An 18,263-nucleotide genomic window follows, 5' to 3' on the forward strand; every position below is an offset into this window, starting at 1 on the left:
GCAAGGGCTAGAGAGGTTCGGAGGGTGTTTTGTAGGTTGGTTACAAAGTCCAGAATGAAAAGGAGTACTTGTGGCACCTTAGAGACTAACAAATTTATTAGAGCATAAGCTTTCGTGAGCTACAGCTCACTTCATCGGATGCATTTGGTGGAAAAAAAAGTCCAGAATGTTACTTCCTGGAGAAGGTGTAAATCCCTCCCATTGCTGCTTCACCAACTGTAATGGCCCCTTTACCTCACGGCCATATACAAGTTCAAATGGTGAAAACCCTAAACTGAGATGTGGTACAGCTCTGTAGGCAAAGAGCAACTGCTGCAACACTAGGTCCAAGTCATTGGAGTGCTCATTTATGAATTTACGTATCATGGCCCCCCAAAGTTCCATTAAATTCCTCAACCATGCCATTTGTTTGATGGTGGTAAGGCGTGGCAACCAAATGATTTACCCCATGAGCTTCCCAAAGGCTTTCCATAGTTACTGCCAGGAAATTAGTTCCTGCATCTGTGAGGATGTCAGAGGGCCAACCTACCCTGGCAAAAATGTCTGCTAGTGCCTGGCACACACTTTTAGCCCTGGGGTTGCCTAGAGCTAATGCTTCCGGCCATCGGGTGGCAAAATCCATGAAAGTCGGTATGTACTGCTTTTCTCTGGGTGTTTTTTTCGGAAAAGGACCCAGAATATCCACAGCTACTCGCTGAAATGGAACTTCAGTGATGGGGAGTGGCTGGAGAGGGGCTTTGACCTGGTCTTGGGGTTTTCCCACTCTTTGGCATACCTCACAAGACTGTATATAGGTAGAAACATCCTTGCCCATTCCCTCCCAGTGGAATGACCTCCCCAACTGATCTTTGGTCCTGTTCACCCCAGCATGGCCACTAGGATGATTGTGGGCTAAGCTCAAGAGCTTGACCCGGTACTTAGTTGGAACTACCAACTGTCTCTGAGGATGCCAGTCTTCCTGGTGTCCACCAGAAAGAATTTCCTTGTATAAGAGTCACCTTTCTACAACAAACCTGAATCAATTAGAAGAGCTGAGAGGCGGTGGGTTGCTTTGTGCTGCCATCCAAGCTCTCTGGAGGCTTTCATCTACGTCCTGTTCAGCCTGGAACTGTTCCCTTGATGCTGGAGACATCGGTTCCTCTTTGGATTGTGGACCTATGCTTGGTCCCTCTGGAAGCGATGTAGGGTATGGGGCTGTTTCCATTGACTGTGAACCGCTCTCCGCTGGTGCACTATGTTGGGGTTCAGGCTCCGGCTGAGCCTCTTGTGTAGGGTTATCAGCTGCTGCCGGTTCAGGTTCGGAGGGGCCCTCTGGTGTTGGGGTTGCGAGTACTGGATTCAGTGCTGGCAATGGGTCTGGTGCTGGTTGTTCCGCCGGTTCCGGTTCTGGGACTGGCTCTGTCTGGGTCTCTGGGACTGGATTCACTACTGCTGTTGCAGACATTGGCCTGGGGTCTGGGTCCATCACCTCTGACTGGGTCCTGGTAGAAGTTTCCAGTACAGCGCTAGGCATGATGGCTGGTTTAGTCTGGCTGCAGGTGACCATTCCCACTCTCTTGGCTGACTTCACGTAATTGGCCAAGTCTTCCCCCAACAGCATGGGGATGGGATAATCATAAACTGCAAAAGTCCACGTTTCTGACCTGCCCTTTCCTGGACAGGCAACTTGGCTGTAGGCAAATTGAAAGAGTTGGACTTGAAGGGTTGAATCATCACTTGGATCTCTGGGTTGATCAAATTGGGGTCCACTAAGGAAGCATGGATAGCCGACACCTGTGCTCTGGTGTCCCTCCATGCGGTGACCTTCTTCCCACCCACACTCACAGATTCCCTCCGCTCCAAGGGTATCTGGGAGGTATCTGGGCCTGAGGACCTCTGGTGTGATTCCGGTGCAATGAACTGTAATCTGTTGGGGTTCTTGGGGTAGTTTGCCTTCACATGCCCCGGCTTGTTACATTTAAAACATTGTCCAGCTGACGGGTCACTGGGGCAAGGTGGGTTGCTGGAGAACAGTGTGGTGGGACGATAAGGTGGCTGGAGGGTTCCTTTGGGGGTTAGATGGGGCCTTGGGCGGCCCCCGATAGTAGGGTGTGGTCTGAGGTTGTCCCTTCTGGTATCCGCTCCAACTGCGACCAGTTTTTTCTTCTCTGCCACCTCCACCCATTTGGCTCCAATCTCCCCCGCCTCGATTACAGTTTTGGGCTTCCCATGTAGGATGCATCTTTCGATTTCCTCAGGAACACCCTCTAAGAATTGCTCCATTTGCATTAGGAAGTGCAAATCTTCTGGAGATTTAACACTTACTCCTGATATCCAGGCATCCCAATGTTTCACAATGTGGTAGGCATGTTGGGTAAATGACACATCTGGTTTCCACCTTAGGGCTCTGAACTGCCGACAGGAATGCTCGGGGGATAGCCCCATTCTGACTCTCACCTTGGTTTTAAACAGTTCATACTGGTTCATGTGTTCCTTAGGCATTTCAGCCGCCACCTCAGCTAAGGGTCCACTGAGCTGTGGCCTCAGCTCTACCATGTATTGGTCTGTAGAGATGCTGTACCCAAGGTAGGCCCTTTCGAAGTTTTCTAAGAAGGCCTCAGTATCATCGCCTGCCTTGTAGGTGGGGAACTTTCTGGGATAGGAAGTGATACCTGGAGAAGGATTGCTAGGGTTTGTTGGTATATTCTGCTGAGCCTTTGCCTTCTCCATCTCCAGTGCATGCTTCCTCTCTTTTTCCTTCTCCTCCATCTCCATCCGTCTGAGTTCTACCCATCTTTCATGTTCCTTTTGTTTTTCCTCAGCCTCAAATCTGGCTAATTTCAGCTTTTGTTAAACCGTGGAATCTGTCATCCTAACCTCTCTGTTTTTAATTAACTTTACACCTGAGAGTTAGACAGAAAACCAAACAAAAAAAAACAACTTGGCTTGTAAAATTTTGCTGTGCTGAATATGATACCTATATTCTCTGATAGTGATTGTCAACCTACAGAGAAATCCTAAAAAAAAAAAAATACTAACACCTTTGGCTCCAGGCAAATAGGCAGAAAACCCCTTTAATTGCTCTTAGGGGAAAAAAAAACAAAAACAAAAAAAACAAAAAAACCTTCAGGTCTGTGAAGACTGGTGAATTTCACTGCAGGAGGTTAACTATCCTGCCTTTAGATAGAGAAAACTCCAGCTCACAAAAGACAATTCCCTTTTGTCTCTGCTATGGCCCCAAAGCAGAGAAAGAAAAACTCTAACTGTTTTCAGTTTAACCTGCTTTCCAGCAGCCCAAAGGAAAAAAAAAATTTCCTTTTCAAATCTGTGTTTCTGGTTCAAAAAAATCTCAAAATGATTTCAAGTTGATCCCACTGCTCTCCACCATGTCAAGGTTCCTTCCCCACTCTGAACTCTAGGGTACAGATGTGGGGACCTGCACGAAAAGCTCCTAAGCTTAGGTTAAAACTTCCCCAAGGTACAAACTATTTTACCCTTTGCCCTTGGACTTCCACTGCCACCACCAAACGTCCCAGTTTACTGGGAAAATGTTGTTTGGAAACGTCTTTCCCCCCAAAATCCTCACCAAAACCTTCCACCCCCCTGCCTGGGGAAGGCTTAATAAAAATCCTCACCAATTTGCATAGGTGACCACAGACCCAAACCCTTGGATCTTAAGAACAATGAAAAAAGCATTCAATTTCTTACAAGAAGAATTTTAATATAAGAAAAGGTAAAAAGAATCACCTCTGTAAAATCAGGATGGTAAATACCTAACAGGATAATTAGATTCAAAACATAGAAAATCCCTCTAGGCAAAACCTTAAGTTACAAGAAAGACACAAAAAGACAAGAATATTCATTCTGTTCAGCACAGTCTAATTTCTCAGTCATTTAAAGAAATCAGAATCTAACGCATACCTAGCTAGATTACTTATTAAGTTCTAAGACTCCATTCCTGTTCTGTCCCCGGCAAAAGCATCACACACACAGACCCTTTGTTTCTCCCTCCCTCCAGCTTTGAAAGTATCTTGTCTCCTCATTGGTCATTGTGGTCAGGTGCCAGCGAGGTTATCCTAGCTTTTTAACCCTTTACAGGTGAAAGGATTTTTCCTCTGGCCAAGAGGGATTTTAAAAGGTGTTTACCCTTCCCTTTATATTTATGACAAACTTTTATTTTGCTCTCTCAGTACAAGCTCTAAAGACAATGAGACTCCTATTTCCTTGAACAGATGCCCCCAAACAGACTCATTCAGTGAGATGGTGAAGGTGAAGAAGCTGTAGATGTGCCAAGCTGTAGATGTGCCCAACTCTGCCACCTCCTGCATATCACCCATTCCTGACCTTGAATAGTCATCTCAGTGGTTATGATTTTCTATCATAATCTAAGTGGAGGTGATTTTCTATCATTTTGCTACATACACGCTACAAATCCCAAGATGAAACTTTATCCCTTATAACCCAGGAAACCTTTCACAAAAAATAAACACAGAAAAGCCTAATGACAGAGAGAGACTAACATGTCTGTCTGCCCTATAGTCAAACCCGGCTTCCTTCTACCCCCAAACAAAACACAAACAAAAATATCCTATAGCAGTGATTCTCAACCAAGGGTATGCAGAGGTCTTCCAGGGGGTACATTAACTCAGTTAGATATTTGCCTAGTTTTACAACAGGCTATATAAAAAACACTAGTGAAGTCAGTACAAACTAAAATTTCATACAATGACTTGTTCATACTGCTCTATATACTGTACACTGAAATGTAAGTACAATTTATATTCCAATTTATTTATTTTATAATTATATGGTAAAAGTGAGAAAGTTAGCAATTTTTCAGTAATAGTGTGCTATGACACTTTTGTATTTTTATGTCTAATTTTGTAAGCAAGTAGTTTTTAAGTGAGGTGAAACTTGGGGGTACATAAGACAAATCAGACTCCTGAAAGACATACAATAGTCTGGAACTGTGTAGAGCCACTTCCCTACATCATCATCCTTAAGTCCTGTACCAAACAATGATACATTTTCTGGGAGCACTATTATTAAAGGCACATCACAGTGCTGTCACAGAAGAGCTGGGTCTGGGGACTTTGATGAAATTATTTTTGCCAAGTGAAACTCTCAGCTTCTAGACACCACCAACCTCAGTCACAAAATTACTTCCTAAATACGATATCAGCCATGAGTAGCGCCTCTCACCCTCCTTGATGTGGTCAGAGTTACAGGTGGAGGAGGTGCCAAGGTGGGGCACAGCAAAACTATAGGTTCCTTTGTGTCTGGATTTTAGCAGGCTATAGATGGAAGAAATCCCACAAGGTTGCCAGTGGGGCTATAGATGGGGCATAGCAGTGGTTGCAGGAAGAAAAAGATCAGTGTAAATAAGTTTGCCCCTTTACAGATGTTTACATTTCCACAGCTCTATGGAAAGGGAAGTTGCCCTCACCCAGGAGGATAAAATGAGAGTCAGAACACTGTTTCATAGTGTATTGTGGCTTAGTTACAGGATTCTGCTTTGGATAGTACGATCAGCAATAGAGTTGTTCAGGATGCGTTTGTCTCATTTAAGATATTCTCTTGCAACTCCTGCACCTTCTTTGTAAATGTTTTGTTTCATAGGGGACAGTTTCACAATCCATAAGTAGTGGGCCAACCAGGGAAAAAACTATCCAGGATCCACTTCTTTCTGATTGATAACAATCAAAGTTCTGGTCAAACTCCCCTGCTTGACACTCACCAGAGTGCTCTAAGGGGGACCGAATGCTGAATCACATGTGCCCTTAGCCTGCTGAAGCTGGGAAGAATTTAGGCACTGTCCCTGGCTTTGGCCCTCTAGGCAGGCATGCTAGGTACAGACCTCATGCCCGATTCCCCCTCTTGGCTATGAGGACTCCAAATGGTCCAATTGCCTAGGTCTTGAAGCTCATGCCATCTCTCCCAAGCCTCCCCAGCAGCTATTACACATTCCCCAGAATCCCACCGAAGGCATGAGTCTTCCGGTTTACAGGTCACCTGTTATGGGGTACATGATAAAGTCCAGCAAAACATACACATGGCTGTACTTTGCACAGAAGTCTAAAAACCCCATTGCTCTTTGCTAAGCCTGAAAGAGAGAGAGAGATTTAGGCAAAACAAACATACCTACATGCATTTTCCCTGCCTTGGTTTCCTCACTACTCTGGAAAGTTCTTTAGCTATTGGATCTTCAGGCCAGAGTCAGGCTTCTCCTCCAAAACAGTGAGCGAGTGGCTTCTCAGAGACCCTCTCTTTTATACTCTCCATCCCCTTTTGTCAGGTGACTCCGTGAGCTGCCTAATCACATGATCACAGAACCTACCAGGTGACTTCGTTGCCAGGTGAACTCTCCTCTGATGAACCAGTTCTCCTGGGTGGGAGCTAGTTTTTTGTCTAGAATGCTTCTTTTTTAATAGAGAACCATCCAGATTTAACAACCTTCTTTTATTAGCCCTGTGTATCACTAATCCTTGGAATTCTAGCCCCATGGGGAGGTAAAAGGACAATAGAGGACAAACAAGCTGCACATTCAAAATGTGGTTTGTAGCTTGATAAAGAAACATCCAGAGAATTCATAATCCTACAGAGAATTCATCAGTTGTACATAAACAGATTCCCCAAATCATCACAACAACAAGGAAGTTCAGCACTAGTGACCACAAACTACTGGAATTCAGTCAGGAAATCGGGGTTCAGTCCGCAGCTCAACCACAGATTTCCTTGGGCAAATCACTAAATTCTTCTGAGGGTACATCTTCACTGTATGGTTAAATTGGACTCATAGCCAGGTGTTGCCCTTAAACCTCCTCCCATTCACACACAAATCCCCCTCACCCAAGTTTGATGGTGCTTTAAACCTGGACTATCTGGTCAGGCTGGGATTATGGGCTAGACCAGGGGTTGGCAACCTTCGGCATGTGGCCCATCAGGGTAATCCGCTGGTGGGCAGTGAGCCATTTTGTTTATGTTGACCATCCGCAGGCTTGGCCCCCCGCAGCTCCCAGTGGCCACGGTTTGCTGTTCCCAGCCAATTGGAGCTGCAGGAAGCCGTGAGCAGCAGGGATGTAAACATAAACAAAATGTATCACAGCCCACCAGAGGATTACCCTGATGCCCCAGAGGGCTCCATGCTGAAGGTTGCTGACCCCTGGGCTAGAGTTTAGGTGCTGCTTTCACTTGCGGGCTGGTAAACTGCTCACTTTGGAGTGAGGATGCAGGCTAAATCACTTGAATGCTGACAGTCCTCCAGTGGCTTCCTACAATTCCCCCATGTGCCCAGAAGTGCTGCCAAGTTCTCCCACAATTCACTGGGAAAAAATCATATTGCTGCTCAGTTTACCGGAACACAAGAAACCATGGGATACACTCCCAGAAGTCCCCCATGTGGGAGGGCAGCACCAATGAGGATGTAGTAACCCGGGTATGGCCTTACAGTGTGGCTGGTCACACCCAGGCTAGGCTAACCCAGGTGCCAATCACTCGAGTTAACTTTACCATGAAAACATATGCTCTGGCTCAGTTCTCCATGTGTCTATATCAGACCAAAATATGATGGAAGAAAGGAAGTGCTATTTAGACTGCAAGCTCTTTGGGATTTATAATGTGCTTGTATAATGTCTAGTGAAATGGAGCCTAGATCCGAGCTGGGGCCTCTAGGTGCTACTGTAGTACAACTAAATAAAACAAGAAAAGCCCAATGTATCTTCATGAGGAATGGCTGAAAAATGCAGCATCTATGTCCAGGGTAATTGTAGGGAAAGGCTGTCTATTACATCTGCTGGAGAGGGGAGAGGAAATGGAATAAATAAGAGACAATGGAGTTAAAGACAAAAGGTGAGGAATTTAATTAACATTTACAGTCAGTCATTGTGACAGAGAGCACAGTTAGAAAAAAATACATGGAAAATCTTACTGACATTGTGGAACTGAGATTGTGAAAGTGAAGTGCGAAGTGATCCACATAGGAATCTCTCTCAAGAAATATTCCACTCTGGGGGGGGGGTAGTGGTAAAAAAGAGAAGCTCTGTGTTAAAGCAAATATACTATGCTACAGAAAACCATTGTGAATTTTGCACCTTATACTGCATCTTTGAAAATCTGGGTCTCTTTGGATCACAAACACAGCATCAGAATTTGTTAACTTTCAGGGAAAATGTAATCTTTTACAAGTTTCCACTTTCATATATATCCACGTTCAACTGCCTATAGTTTCAAAGTATCCCTCTACCAGACGCTAATTTAACTCAGTAGGCAACAGACTGTGAAATCGGACATGACCGATTGATCACTCACCATTGATTCACATGGAAACTAATGGAATGTAAAGAAAACATACGAATCTTTAGCACAGTAAAGGGAGGTTATTTATTCATTTTACAAAATAAACTTTCATTTATGAATCGGATCAGCAAGGAGGATCCTTGTGGATTTGAAGAAAATAATTAGCAGGGACGTTATAAAGCATTGAAGTACGTGCTGAGCCTTGGGACATGGCTTTGTTAGAAGCCACTGACTAAAATAATTGCATGATAATTCTGGCTAGGGGCACCATTCCATCACTAGCTGATCAAACTCTTCATATATAGTTTGGGCTCAGTGATCCCAGCATTCACATTCACAGAACTATGAATTGTGTTCAGCGTGCCAGCTGTTCCACATCTATGTTTTTGGTCTTCAAAAACAAACAAACAAACGAAAAAAATATCAATTTCAAAGGAAGCTCTCTGGGCTATAACATTCAGCAACAGTCTAGAATCCATCTGTAATGTTCTAAGCTACTAATAACCAAGAAATTTCTCATAAGGTAAGCAGCAGAAAAACATCTTAACTCATGTATGGGGAAAGTGTGGAGCAGATAGATATGTGTATGTGCTTGAAGTGAAGAGCTCTAAATTAAAACATGTAGAAATAATACAGAAAAATAATTTGTAAATTAATATTTCATTTTTTGCATAGAAATTATCCTTCAGAAAAGCTGATAATTTAATCAGCAGGGATCTTGTAAATAGTTTAGCGATAGGTTCTAACAGTAGTCCATGGTAATACTTATATCTTTAAAAAATCTATTAGAATTTTACCGGTTTGTAATTCAGCCTTTGCAAATCATAGTGGATAAAACTCTGACACACATTTGACTGAGACTAAAATTTAATTAGAAAATAAATCAATAAAAAATGCCAAACAAACTTACTTTTCCCCATAAGACAAATTGATTTTCCCCAATATCAGTCATTTTTGTGCATGACTTTTAAAAGTTTAATATAAAAACAAAAATCACATTTGGACAGCCTGAATGTCACCTGAGCCTTTTTGGTATTTCAAAAAGTGTAATTAGAAATGTCCAAGATATATAATAGCTATTGTACTTTTCATAATTAAAAAAAAATCTCACCAGTGTTTTGTAAGGGGATATTTTTCCCTTTGCACCCAGCTACTTTGACTCTGAGACGGATACTGAAGATCAGATTGTTAAAAGGTGCCCAGAAAATATCACTGAAAGCGAGTGCGTTAGGGATACTGGAAAATTACTATTGCAACAATATTGCTAATCATTTTATTTTAGGTCTTAACACCGTTTTAGCTTTTTCTCCAGAATGACAGCTTTCATAAACAGACTAGATTTTCCATTGCAGGAATATAAACTGCATTGTTGTTCTGCTAACCCAGCCAGTTAAGTAAATTGTCTTCAAATAATATCAGCAGTAAAAGTGTGAACTATACCAAAGAGTCTAGGATACAGCTATTTAAATATTGGCAAAGGCAAACTAAAAAATAAATACTTTGCCAGAGACAATGTTCATGCCCCTCTGTGTCCTCTCCAGAATGGATGCTTTGGCCTCCCATTAGCCAAAGAACACTATTGCCATTCTTCCTCTGCTAGAAAGATGCTAGGTTTCCCCTGCTGCTACTTTCTTGGCATTAAAAGAAGGCCTTGTCTCCCCTTTGCTGTTGCATTAAAAAGTCAGCATCTCACTTAGGGCCTGATCCAAGTCCACTGACTTCAACAAGCATTAGATCAGGCTCTTGCAACCCAGCAAATGTTGTATGAAACTTCTTAGTTTCACTGCTGCACCTTCCATAGGGTGAATCACCTTTCCAGGGAAGCTGTACAGTAACAAAATCCGATGCATCAGCAAACACCACTAAGGAATACAAGCCCCTTGAATGCCTTAGGAGTGGAAGCTTGTGATTAGGTGTATCACTGGATCTTCCGCTTTACCGCTGGATATTTTATAATTTGATTGAATTCACTGATGTCTAGGGGGGGTTGCTAACATGACATTACTGTTCTTGTTGAATTCACAGATTATGCATCTCATTTGCAAGATCTGAAAAATAGGTCACACAGTGCCATTAAAAAGCTTGTGATGTAACATTTTCTAGTGAAAGTTTCAGAATTTGGCAAACCTTTTCTCTCGCTAGATTTCTGTGGATTCTGACGTTATATAGTAATATATTTAATTTAATAGAAATATGTTATATAGCATAAGAAATACCGAGACAATATTCCACAAAGAGAGGGGAAATTCATTACTATTTTCTTCTTAAGATTTCCAGTGTCTCTGGTTTTGTGGATAACTGGAAAAATAGAGTGGAGCATAGAAGGTATCCCAGATATGTCAGGAAAGCTAAGAGAATACCCAGAATAGATAGGTTTTCTGAACAAAGTCTCAGTATCAAAAGGAAAGTTCAAGAGAGGATTCAAATGGTCAGGAAAACAGAAACTTTCTCAAGTTCAGGACAGAATTTCTGGTCTAAATCAGAGAGCTAGAGGAATGGACCAGAATAGCCAAGGGTCTGAGTAGGTAAGGTACTCACCGTAATGTGGGATACCAATGTTGAAGTCCCTGTTCCAATCTTGGAGGGCGAGGGTGGTTAGCCTCTCCCCCTCAACTTTTCATTCAACATTTTTGAAATATCTGTTTCATTCCACATTAGAATGAAAACAAATCCCAACATCTCAAACATTTTCCATGAAAATGGAATTCTTGTTTTCCAGTCATCCCTAACCATAAAGGATGTAGAAAGAAAAGTCCAGAGCAGCTCGAAATGCTGAGAGAGTGGCCCAAAGAGGATCAGAAATGTGAAGATGGCTAGAAAGACCGAAAGAATGTGGCTTATTTGTATAGTGCATGTTATTGAGAGTTGTCAGCCAAGACTATAAGTACTGTAACAATGAGCCATTGTCAGAATTCTCATTTTTTGTCAGCATAAAACCACTTCTACCATCTACTGGTTGTGTCATCTCTATGGTTAGAGACAGGTACCGCTCTCAAGACCTCCCTCCTACCAACTGCCTCTTGCTTTCTTTAAAGACCCAGTTGGAGGGATAATTGGGTGTTATTTTAAACAATTAAAATTTATGATGGTTCAGGAATGATTTGAATAGCTTCACCTTTTATCTCTACATACATTACTTTGTTTGTGTTGAAGTTTTGGGAGATAAACCATTCCAGCAGATCTTTTATCCATTTATTAAAAGATTAAGCAAGCAGTTAGCAAACAAATGTGAGTTTAAGCAAAATGTCACTAGCTAATTTAACTTATCAAGTTTACAATAAAAATTCAATCATCAAATCAAGATTATAATTAAAGTATAAGCAATACATTGATGGTTTAATTTATCTGGCTTGCCAATTACTACAATAAGTAACTAAATTGAATGATAAACAAATTAAGGAAAACAATTATCTTAGTATGTCACAGGAAGATTAAGGGGATAAACTGTTCCCTTTGATTTCAGCAATTTTGCTAGGCATCTGTTAAGAGCAAAGGCTAGTTCTTTTCTTGGTTTTAAGGAAGTTCAGCTCTTAGAATGATTTCCTAATAACTTCCTCCTTTGGCTTTCTCTTGTTGAGTTTTACTGTTCACAGAAACTACATTAAACTGTGGTTTATTTAATCTGTTTCCCCATCCCACTTGAAGACAATGCCCATATCATTCTGGCAATCTGGCACAAATACAAAATAATTTCTAGAATCCCATACACTTTAGAAGGCCACTCATTTAACCCAGAGATCTCTTGCCGAGTAGGTAACAGACTAAGGGGTTTAGTGTCTACTTTGGGGAACAGTTAGTGACAAACAAAGAGAAAGAAAGACACACACACACATACTTGTACTAATGGAACTTGGAGCTATTCTAGTGTTCTTGAATTGCTCTGCAGAAGGATTTTCACACATTCTTAAAGTCTTCAGTTCATATGATTGGTATTAATTTGGAATTAAGTTGATATTTACCGTTATCATTAGGATGAAATGAAGATTTTTTTGCATGTGGGGGAGGGAGAGTTTGGTCTCTCCTCTCTCTCATTTGTAGACTCAGGCTTGGCTTAGCAGATGGTCAGAGTCTTTCACCTCTTGTTCTTTGGATGGCCAGTCTAGGGAAGAAAACAGGATATACAACTCTGGGTGTCCTTGTTGATGCAATAGATCACCTCCCTCCCTTTCTGTCTACATAGTTTAGTCTTTTGTAGTGATCAATGTCCTTGTTCCGCCTCAGAGGGTACGTCAATATCTTCACAGGCCAGTTAGATATTAAAGGCTGGTAGTTGTGAGCCAATGACCTGGCATCTTGATCTGGAAGTCACATCCAGGATTCCGTGTTAGAGTGTGCATGTCTTTAACAATAACCACAAATGGATGTCTCTTGAAAATAGGATACAAGAAAGTACCATGTGTTAACGATAGACAGACTTTCACTTAGGCCAAAGACATCACTGTCTTCATTGTTTAAATATAATTAATAACTTGTCAGTGTTTACTTACCCACACATTCCCACACATCCTCGTGACAGTGAGTTAAGACACCGGGAAAAGAACTCTAAGAGGTTGGGCAAAGTCTATGGCAAGTGGATGACCTTATTCTAATAACCTTTTGCCTATAAACCAGAAAGCTGCTTCAAACATCTCCTAGTAATCAAACTTTCATTAAACATTTGGCCAACTAAAGTTACTCAAGTCTAAATTCAAATATGGCTTAGGTTCCCTACATAGATAAACCCACCTGTTTTTTCCTCCTCCAAAGGTCAAGATGTTCTCTACTTCTAGGATGTTCTATTGGAACTTGTTCTTCAACATTGGCAGTGAAGAACAATTTATAACTTCATTTAAACACTGTTTGTATGAGAGAGAAGAAATACATAAAGAAAGAACACTTGAACATACTCTCAAAGACTCAGGCTAGTAAAAGCCACACTTGTACATCTTCCACTGCCTGCATTAAGGAATTTTAGCAAAAAAATTCCCACCAGTGCTAGGACCAGTTCAGCTGAACTGGTATAAGCACAAGTGAGCCCTAGTGTAGATGAGGTTCCAGTGGCTTCCAGTATTTTACTATGTTAGTAAAATATAAGGGAAGTGATACTGAATATAACATCCATGTTCACATTACATTTTTTTAAAATATCAATTTGGGAACTTATATGAAGCTCCCACAAAATTTCCATAACTGGCTGCACTGAGGTACCCCAGAAACCAAGGGCTCTTGTTGCAGAATTTAGGTCCCATTTGGTGAAGAGCACAAGGAACTTTGGACTTCAGCTAATTCATGGATTTTCCCACATTCACTGATAAAAATCTTTATACCACTCAGTTATGTTCCCCATTCTATCTGTAAAGATACTTACAAATCCTAAAATTAGTGATCAAGCCAAAGCCCCATTGACTTCAGTAAGACTTTGCCCTAATAAAATCTAAAGCCCCCCAACCTGCATGAGATTCTGTAAGTATTCCTGTTGAACTTAATGAGACTACCCAGAGGTATAAAGTTAGAAATGTGCTCAAATGTTTGCAGGGCTGGAGCCTTCAAGAAAACTTCAGGTTTGTGCCCATAGTTGGTAGGAAGCCATGGGATGAAAGGCTCTATTATGGATGTAAGGTACTAGCAATAAAAGTCTCATGTCAGGTCTACTTTTCAAAGTACTGTCAATGGGCTTAGTTTGCCTGCTTGAGTTATCGCCACACTGCCGTAGCTGTCTCATATTCAAAGCCAAAGGCAGAGCCACTGCCACAGAAATTGAGTAGGTGAAGCTGCTGCCAGCTATAGCACGATTATATGAACAATGATAATGAAAAAGAAAATCAACTGCTTCAATAACAGTAAGGATTTGATGTAAACCAGTAAGTGAGGAACGAGCTTCAAAAGTTTATCACTGAAATCAGCCTCTAAGGTCTTAGTATGATCTTGCTTTTGCATCTCTCACCCACATCCTTAATATGATGTTAATTTTGTGCATGTATTAATGAGCCATTTATTGGAAAACTCATGAACTTTTAAAATCTCTTCCCTTATGGGTGTGTCATAAGGAAATATGAAAAAGCGTTATTGAACATAGCTGAAAAGCTCCAGTTCCTATAGAAATCCAGCTTAATGTGTGATGCTTTAATGACATGGGATTTTCCATTTCAGACATGAGCCTCTGATGATGGGGGATTGGAACTTGCTAGGCAGCATCCTCGAGGAAGTGCACATCCACTCCACCATTGTGGGAAAAATCTGGCTCACTATCCTTTTCATATTCCGAATGCTGGTGCTGGGAGTGGCTGCTGAAGATGTTTGGGATGACGAGCAGTCTGAGTTCATTTGTAACACTGAGCAACCTGGCTGCAGCAATGTCTGTTATGACAAAGCCTTCCCCATCTCTCTGATCAGATACTGGGTGCTACAGATCATCTTTGTCTCTTCCCCATCCCTAGTGTACATGGGACATGCACTTTATAGACTTAGGGCCCTTGAGAAAGAGAGGCAGAAGAAGAAAACCCATCTTAGAGCCCAGCTGGAAGAACTGGAACCTGTCCCGGAGGAGCACAAGAGAATGGAGAGGGAGCTGAGGAAGTTAGAAGAACAGAAGAAAGTGAACAAAGCGCCCTTGAGAGGGTCCCTATTGCGCACCTATGTCCTGCATATCTTGACCCGCTCAGCGGTGGAAGTGGGCTTTATGATAGGTCAGTATCTTTTATATGGGCTTCAAATGTATCCCCTTTACAAATGCACTCGTCCTCCCTGCCCTAACACGGTGGATTGTTTTGTGTCCAGACCCACAGAGAAGACCATCTTTATGATTTTCATGCATAGCATCGCAGCTGTCTCCCTGTTCCTGAACATCCTAGAGATTATCCACCTGGGGATAAGGAAGATAAAGAAGACTCTGCATGTGAGGCAGAGAAGAGAGGCAGTGATGGCAGAGGAGACAAGCATTTGCACCTTGAAGAAGAACTCGGTGGTGCAGCAAGTTTGCATCATGAGCAATTCCTCCCCGCAGAGCAGCTATAAACTTTTGCCAAACCAGCAGGGTGGGCTGCCTGTTTATCTGCCCCTAGTGCAAGGATACAAAGTGCTCCAGGCACCTGCTGATCACTGCCAGCAGGCAGTAGGGATGGGTGCTGAGCAGCGCCGGTGCAGCACAGACAGGCCTAGAAGTGAGCAGCACCATGGACAGGTCCCTCGCCTCTACAAGCACCCAGAGAACCCCCACGAGAGAGAGCAGCACTACAGACAGCTCCCCAACCAGCACCTGGGACAGCCATCCCGTCACCCTTCCTCCAGCAGCGAGGAGACCCACAAGCAGCCCCAGCAGGACATCGAGAGCTGCCCAGGGAACGAACAGCACATCCCAGAACCGCCCAGTAACCCTGTGCAGCCGGCCAAGACCCCCACTAGTGCTGGACCGCTGGAGATCCCCCAAGCCCCCCGCAATGTACTCCGCAAACACAGCCGGGTGGGCAGCTGCAAAGACTATGGGGACGATCGCGGTGACTCTCCAGACAGCGGGCATTATCAGGGCAATCGCAAGGCCAGTTTCTTGTCCAGGGTGCTGTCCGAGAGCCAACTGGCCAGTGACTCGGAGAGCTCTGACTCCAGGAATGGCTCCAGCTCTGAAGCCAAATGCAGAGAGGAGAGCAGCCCGCCCATCACCCCACCACCCCCTTGTGCAACGGGACGCAGAATGTCCATGGTAAGTAGAGCCAAGTGTCCTGCTCTCTATAGCCACTAGTGAGACTTACTGCTCTTTGGAGGGTGTCTGAGCCTTAGGCCAGGCCTCAGGATGGTCAGGCTGTGGCTGGGAAGTTGTTCGGATACAGTAACAAACAACATACCTAGCCTCATGCCTCACATGACCACATCCCTCACCATCCTTGGAGGTTTCAAATCAATCTCTCTCTCTGCTTAAAGGGTTGGGTTTTTTGGCCATAAAACACTGAATAATTACCGCAAGTGGGTAATTTCATATTTAGCAACTGTTCATATTCCGTAACCACACAATCTGTCTGAAACTAGCTTGTTTACTTTCAATTTTAATAAACAATTGTAGTTGGGATCCAGATGCCAACAAAGTTGAATTTTAAAATAATTTAAGCTCAGCAGTTGCAAACCCTTAGTCAGGCTCACTGGCTTGGGGGTGGGGGCACAGATTTCAACGGGAATACTCCAGTCTGTATGGATCTGCAGACCTTCAGATATTATCTTATACCATCTGAGGTAAAAATGATTTTAAAAGAAAACAAGCTTACTCTCAAAACACTGTGGGCCCTCGAATACATATCATTCCATTCCCCCATTCTTTAATAACTAACCGTTTTACACATTACAAATGTATGTCTGAACTTCTGCCTAATAAGCAGAAAGTATATTTGTACATTTTTCAGCACATTACCATTTGTATTCGCCAGTTTCAATTGTGTCATAGTCTCTATAACGTATAGACAATCAGCAAATACCATACAGAAGAAAATTCTCATTCTCTTAAATACAGTGTCATCATTTTCCCCTTTGTTTTTTCCAGTATTGGAAGGAGAGAGGGATCAGAGTCCATCTTGCTGGTTTTCTGTGTCTGCTTGAGTCTGAGGTCTCTTTTCTCCTCAGCAACACAGGCTATCACAAGCAAATCATACCTGTCCTCTGCTCCCTACAGTGACTTGACATAGAATTCTGAATCAAGTTCAAGGTCTGGGTCCTTATCTTCAAGGAGCTCTATGGCCTGGGCCCAGAATATCTGAAAAACTGCATAGCGCTCCAGGATGAAGACACTGGATAACAACTATGATCCTTTGGCACAGTGGGACTCTCTATGAAAAGGGTAAAGCTCATCTGTGCAGGAGTCAGAGCTTTTTCAGGGGCAATCTGTCTGTGAATTGAACTCCCTCAGGAACTAGACAAACCTCCCATTACATGTACAAAGTGCATTTTCTTTGACCTTGCTATATAAATACATAGCAACAGGCATATTTCTAAAAAACAAACCAAAACCCCTACCAAAACAAGACACTCCACTGCACATGCTTCTCCCATGGAGAGAGGATGAGAGAACAAACAACTCATGACAGATGTTAGTCATGATGCTTAATGCACTGCTGGTAGGCATTCAGATACTATAAGTGCAGCATAAGGACTGGAATATAATAGAATGGGATTATTTAAAAGGTAAACAGTAAAACCAGAACAAACAGGACAGAACTTAAGCAGCATCTTAATGAAAATTAATGACAGCCTTGCCTGCCATTCTTAAATACAGGGCATGACAATAGCTGCTATTTTGCCTTTTGGGTCAGGTCTTTGAAAGAAATATATTCAACTTGCAAAACTAAACAATTTCAATGTTCTTGAAAGCAGCACACCTTGTTCAGCATGCAAGTGTTTATGGTAAACACCCTTCATGGATCACTATCTGTGTGAACGTCACCAGCATTTTGAAATTTGTATACACACATCAGCTAATCGATCACTACCTGCGCACAATGTGTCCATGCGATCCCAAGACAGACCTGCTGTTACATACAATTTGATCACTATTGCAGCAAATGCAATTTGGTATAAATATTGTTAAGAGAGCTTGATGAAGAACAATACAAATCTTCCAATGCACCACAAAAAACTGTTGCCCTAGAAAATAAAAAAAACTATACCATAATGTGTCTAATGCCTCCCTATCCTTGTGATTTCTATACATTATGGCTGGAACTGTCAAAAGTACTTAGTATTGGCCAAACTTTGTTCCCATTTACATCAATGGGAGTGTTACCATACAATAAGGTTTAGATTTTTTAAAAATGGTATTATTTACCTACTTCCCTGTCAGGAGCATTGGAAAGATTAATTATTTGATCTTAATATAAGGCAATAAAAATGAAAAAAAATTAAAAAATGTAAACTGAAGTACAAAAAAGGCTATTTCTACTTCTGTTTAATAATGACTTAAAATAATAATCCAGACAAAGAATTGCCCCACTGAAACCTGATAAACCTACACAGCACAAAACCTAAATATATTT

General features: G+C 42.2%; 1 protein-coding gene across 1 annotated transcript; it reads left to right on the top strand.

Moving 5' to 3' along the window:
• Nucleotides 1-14,419: 14,419 nt before the first annotated feature.
• GJA10 (gap junction protein alpha 10) lies at nt 14,420-15,988 on the top strand. Its single transcript, XM_038395197.1, has one exon. The coding sequence runs from the start codon at nt 14,420-14,422 to the stop codon at nt 15,986-15,988; it is 1,569 nt and encodes a 522-aa protein (XP_038251125.1).
• Nucleotides 15,989-18,263: the final 2,275 nt, after the last annotated feature.

The sequence above is a fragment of the Dermochelys coriacea genome, chromosome 3 (assembly GCF_009764565.3).
Source record: "Dermochelys coriacea isolate rDerCor1 chromosome 3, rDerCor1.pri.v4, whole genome shotgun sequence".
Taxonomy (NCBI): Eukaryota; Metazoa; Chordata; order Testudines; family Dermochelyidae; genus Dermochelys; species Dermochelys coriacea.

Excerpts from the sequence above, each read along its gene's own strand:
- GJA10 (XM_038395197.1), top strand. The coding sequence starts at position 14,420 with ATGGGGGATTGGAACTTGCTAGGCAGCATCCTCGAGGAAGTGCACATC.